This window comes from Portunus trituberculatus, chromosome 50 (genome assembly GCF_017591435.1).
Source record: "Portunus trituberculatus isolate SZX2019 chromosome 50, ASM1759143v1, whole genome shotgun sequence".
NCBI classification, from domain to species: Eukaryota; Metazoa; Arthropoda; class Malacostraca; order Decapoda; family Portunidae; genus Portunus; species Portunus trituberculatus.
In genome coordinates, this window is record NC_059304.1 from 22,626,175 (window position 1) to 22,631,954 (window position 5,780).

At 47.4% G+C, this 5,780-nt stretch overlaps 1 protein-coding gene across 1 annotated transcript; it reads right to left on the minus strand.

The window, feature by feature from the left end:
* Positions 1-3,241: 3,241 nt before the first annotated feature.
* Positions 3,242-4,793, minus strand: LOC123499618. The gene is made up of 2 exons (XM_045247907.1): positions 4,683-4,793; positions 3,242-4,198 (listed from the first exon to the last, which is right to left on the minus strand). Exon 2 carries the CDS (start codon positions 4,191-4,193, stop codon positions 3,450-3,452), a length of 744 nt encoding a protein of 247 aa, XP_045103842.1. The 5' UTR covers positions 4,194-4,198; positions 4,683-4,793; the 3' UTR covers positions 3,242-3,449.
* Positions 4,794-5,780: the final 987 nt, after the last annotated feature.

A 5,780-nucleotide genomic window follows, 5' to 3' on the forward strand; every position in this document is an offset into this window, starting at 1 on the left:
GATTTTTCTCACAGTTGTGTCGACTTTGCCTTCGTGTTTTATTACTCTCTGCTGACTCAAAAAAATATTAATAAAACGATCCTGAGGTCAAGGTGGGTGGGTCGGCTCTCCCTTTATGTCCGTGTGTGTGTGTGTGTGTGTGTGTGTGTGTGTGTGTGTGTGTGTGTGTGAAGCGACAGCGTCATTATACTGAGGCTTGCTAGGATTCACGCTGACTCCAGGCTTTCATTACGCTCGTTGAGGTGTGCTTGGCGGACTTGTGTATTGCCTCTCTCTCTCTCTCTCTCTCTCTCTCTCTCTCTCTCTCTCTCTCTCTCTCTCTCTCTCTCTCTCTCTCTCTCTCTATGAAACGTTAATTCGTATATAGTTTTACTCGTTATTATTCTTGTTTTTTCGTCATGAACGTGACTTGAATTATTTATAACTGACACACACACACACACACACACACACACACACACACACACACACACACACACACACACACACACACACACACACACACACACACACACACACACACACACACACAAAGCCAACTAGCGTGTAATGGTCGCCACGAAGGTAATTTAGAAACACGCGATGCACACTGAAGGATACGATACGCCTGCACCACACGCCAGGACAGAGGAGCCTCCGTGGTGACAGCAGTGTGGTGGACAGGAACACCTTGCCTTGCCCTGCTGGCTGAGACTGAAGCAAACCATGTACTTATCTCGTGATTGTGATACGCGCGCATAAGAACTTCCGTCATTGTAGTGTGGTACACAGGAACACCTTCTCTACTTTGGAAGTGAACCATACGCTTGCTTAGCTTTGGTTTTATTCATTCAGGTTGTTAGTGCCGAGTCATTGGGGAGCTTTAACCCATTCAGTACCGTGACACGTTTCATCTTCATTCTGCTTACTATTTGGGGTTTTTATACAGCTTCAGAAACTTATGTGAGGAATGAAATTAGTGAAGACTCTGGCCATTAGTCTTTTGACCTCCATAGATCTTTCCTAATGTAAATAAAATCGTCTAATCATACCCAAAACTCAAGGTAAAAATGCATCCCAGTGCTGAAGGGGTTAAATGGTTAGATTAATTTATTGATGAGTGAGTAAGTATAGATATGTGTCGCACGTTTAGACCTGATAGCTTCTTGCATCGTCCCTTATGTTATGATATTTCCTTCCCTGACATCAGAGTAATACAACAACGAAGGACCCATAATAAGTAAAAATGCAAGAAGTCACCAGGTCTACACGTATCAGTCCTTGCATGCTTTACACGGCCCTGTCTTCCGTTGTCTCATTGCGTTATCTCCTCCCACTCCCCTGCTGTCCTTCATGTTTGCAATCGAGTCTCTTGTTTTCCTTCCTCATCAGTAAGATAATTGTGTGACGTTGAATTCTAATGGGGTATCTCACGTTAATATAAACACCAGCTGAGGACTCAGTGTATATTTCCTTCCTATATTTCCTCATTTTGACAGCAAAGATGAAAATAAATAAGGAAAAGCTTCTATATATGTATTGTTTAAAGCTAATGCAGGGAGAGAGAGAGAGAGAGAGAGAGAGAGAGAGAGAGAGAGAGAGAGAGAGAGAGAGAGAGAGAGAGAGAGAGAGAGAACAAAGAACAGAGATGATAAGGGTTACACAGAGAGAGAAAGAGGAGGGACAAAGTTGAAGAGAAGAAAGGAGAGAGAAATAAGTAGATAAAAGAAGTAAGTAAATGAACAAATCTATAAGTAAAAACGATAAATCAAAAGAAAACCAGCGACAAAGGCAACAGTAGAAATCATGAAGCATATAAAAAAAAAAAAATACACTTAATGAATTACAACCAATTCTGAAGCTATTTTACACAAGCACGTTTCTCTTTGGCCTTCACGCAGCGGAAGCACAAAGACTTATTATCGTTTCCTCCCCCCCCAGTTGCTTTGATCTTCATCTTCACTTGCACTTTGGCCCTCCCTCTCCCCCCACTACCACCACCAGGAGTGAAAAAAGGAAAAAAAAAGAAATTACTAGATTGAGGCAGGCTTTCTCTCTTTCCACTGTTTCTGGGACATGAGAGAGAGAGAGAGAGAGAGAGAGAGAGAGAGAGAGAGAGAGAGAGAGAGAGAGAGAGAGAGAGAGAGGTGGAGGAAAAATGATTGAATAACAAAAGAGAGCTTAATGGGAAGAGGAAAGAAGAGGTGGAGTCGTATGATCGTGACCTTTTAAAGCCACGTGGTGCAACTTTTTCTCTCTCACCTTGCTCCTCTTGCACTCCGCTCACCCCAACGAGAGAGAGAGAGAGAGTGAGAGTGAGAGTGAGAGTGAGAAGGAGAAATTCATTCATCAGATAGAGTGAATGGATTAGTAAAAACATTATTCACTCTTTATCTTTCCTTATACTTACTTGCCACCATCACAAGAAGAAAACTTTAATTCATCCCTTCACCAGTGCGATATATTTCCCTTCCTTTCTTCTTTATCCCCAATATTAATTCTACTCCTCTCATATACCCGTTTTAAGGTGATAATACTAATTTTTGCATCCTTTTTCCTCCCTCCTAGCCTTCCATTGCTTTGTTTCTCCCCTTGCTAATGTTCCCTGCATCTTATCTCTCTCCCTCATTTCATTCCTTCAAGCATCCAGTCTTCCCTTCCCTCTCCCTTGCCTTCCCTTGCCTTCCCGCCTCCCTGTGTTCCTCCTCAGCTCAGTCCCGCTACGCCAAGGTCACTCACTCCTGTGCTTCGGATTCCGCGATGTTTCACTATCCTCCACGGCTCCTCTCCTGACATATCTTTTCCTCGTCTCATCAGAGTTATATTCACTGCGCGCCTGACCTTCCAAGTGTGTGTGTGGGGGAGGGTTTGGGGGGAGGGGACTTGTTAATATTCTCATGCAGTCACTCGTCTATACTTTCACTTTTATATCTGTCATGCTTGTTAATGCTTGTATATGTTTGTTTATTTGATAATGTTCTCGTTTTTGCATTGCGTACCTTGTGTGTTTGCGTGACTGATTTACTGGTTGGTAGTTATGAAATGCGTGTTTTAGTGGAGCGTTTACTGCGTTACCTGGAGGTGTGGTGGTGGTGGCGGGATGCAGGAAGGCCGCGGGTGGTGAGTTCTGAGAGAGTTCCCCATCAGCACGTGGTTGGCGGGGCGCTGGCTCGAGAGAAAATGAGCGTCAAGGGGGCGCTGTAATAATAGTGTTTTGTGTGGAGGGTGGAGTGTGCAGGGCAGGGATTAGTGAACCACGGCATGGCGCTCAGAATTATATGTTTATTATAGCGGGATTGTGAGAGGTTATATAATAAATGAAACGTAACGCACACACGGTCACACACACTCTCTCTCTCTCTCTCTCTCTCTCTCTCTCTCTCTCTCTCTCTCTCTCGATGAGTGATGGTAGGAGTGGAGGGGGGTGGGAAGCGTCACAGGGGGTGAGTGAAGGGGACCTGTGAGTGTCTCTAGGCAACAAAGTTCTGCCGCAAGATGTGCATGATCTGGGATCGGTCAAACTCGCAGCGCTGGTACACCTCGGCGCATGCGGCGGAAGAGGTGCTGGTGCGGCCGATTTGGAGTGCCTCCTCGTAGGGCACCAGCATGCTGTCCGGGGAGTGGGAGCGATACAGCAGGTCCAAGATGAGCAGCTCCTCTCTCTCCAGCTCGTCGGCGCCCTTGGTGGCCAGCTCGCACACCAGCCGCAGGCCACAGGGCTTCTCCTGGTCCATGGCATATGCGTCCCTCAGCAGCAGCTCCTGAGCAGCGGTGATGCTGTTGATTCCGCGCCGGTGCCTTCTGTTGCTGTAGCTGACGGTGTAGCTGCCGCTGTGCTGGTTGTTGTGAGAGGAACGAACTCCTGCTGAGAATCCGCTGTGTGCCGTCGCCGCCAGACCCACTTTAGCTAAGCCCACGGTGCCAACGCCCACTCCGGCGGCCCCCAGAGCACCTGCTCCCAGGGCCCCGACCTTAGCGGCACCAATTGCACCTGCGCCAACTGCCCCGAGCTTAGCAGCCCCCACCGCTGCTCCTGCACCGACCACACCTGCCCCGACGGCCCCTGCGCCAATGGTGGCAGCGCCCAGCAGTGCAGCTGCGCCTCCAGCTGCGATGAGTGTGCCGGCCAGGAAGGGGTCGATGATGATGATGGGCTGCGCCACCCCCAGCATGGACACCACCAGCGCCCCCACGAGCCACGTCCTCGGCAGCATCACGTCTGAGGAAGGAGGAAAGCAAAGAGGTGAAGCAGACCTGGCTGTGTGCGAGAGACGGTCTGTCCAGACACCAGCGGCCTCCCTGCCACTGTCACATGCACACTGGTTTCCCTCGCTTCCTGCGTACCCTTGGCCTTATGGAGACACAAGGCTGAGACAGAGGGCAGCGTTTTGATGCAAGGGATACACTTTCACTGAATTGCTCGCATGTAGTCTCTACACAACACAACATGAGCATAACGTTACTGCCCAGGCTGCACTAAACCTACAACCTGGACATTAGCACACAGTGTCAAGGGAAGAAGACAGTCCTCGAACGTAAAGAGTAGCGGGATGGTGTCAGAAAAGTCAAAAGTTGTGCCTCGCTGCGGCGGTGTCACTATGTGTGTGTATGGTTGCGACACAGCACCGAGGCACTCACTCGGCAGCAGAGTCGTGCCATGAAGGCGGCGGCACCATCGGCACCAGCGGCACACCGACGCTTACCTTAGTTTAGGGTTTAGTGAGTGGATAAATTCACGGGTTGACGGGTGGAGAGGGTATGGTTGCTGCAGAGGCGTCGGGCCTCTTATGTACCAGCTCCCCGCGGAAGGGCGGGTGCAAGGCGGTGGGCGGAGAATCCCGGGAGGGCTGAGTTGAGCAAGGCCACGGAGCCTCCCTGGGTCATGCCAACACCGCTCTGCTCTCCAGGCATCTCAGCTGCACGGGCTGAGAAACGAACATTGTGACATTTTTTTTTTCAGCGTCTTTTGGCCCCAAAGAAAGTAAATAGACAAGGATAAAAAATGATGCCACGCCAATACTGTATAAATATAGGGTGAAATGTGGTGTTACGCATTCCCCAGCCTCCCCCCTTCTCTCTCTCTCTCTCTCTCTCTCTCTCTCTCTCTCTCTCTCTCTCTCTCTCTCTCTCTCTCTCTCTCTCTCTCTCTCTCTCTCTCTCTCTCTCTCTCTCTCTCTCTCGTCAGCAATAGATACGCTCACACACAACCTTTATTTCATAACTTTAATTTGTTAACATTGCATAACATAACAGCTTTGCAAACTTCTGTCTTCATGTATAAATGCCTTCATACTTTTCAGCCTGATTGTGGTTTTCAATTTATGCCAAATACTTTTCATTCCCGTAGAACAAATAACCTAATTTTACCATTATGCAGAACTTCACATACTCAAAGATTCCTATCCTACAGAGGAGCAAAACACTGGAATCAACTTCCGCAAAATGTAAAAGACAGCCCTTCATGTAATGTATTTAAGAACAAAATAAAGGAAATCTATTTGTAGATCATGTAGTTAGTAATGATTCATATTTAGTTAGTTGTAATTATTGTTATATTTAGTTAGTTGTAATTGTTGTCAGAGTAGTTGGCGTTGTGATTGCTGTAGTTTTTCAAAAGGTCTGTAATAGTCTTACTCAACAGACCTAGCCCTATGAGTCTACTATTTTGATTTCATTTTGTAATGTATAATTCTTTTGGGGCCAATAAATGTATCAGTATCAGTATCTCTCTCTCTCTCTCTCTCTCTCTCTCTCTCTCTCTCTCTCTCTCTCTCTCTCTCTCTCTCTCTCTCTCTCTCTCT

Coding starts and splice junctions, on each gene's coding strand:
- LOC123499618 (XM_045247907.1), bottom strand. CDS start 4,193: ATGCTGCCGAGGACGTGGCTCGTGGGGGCGCTGGTGGTGTCCATGCTG.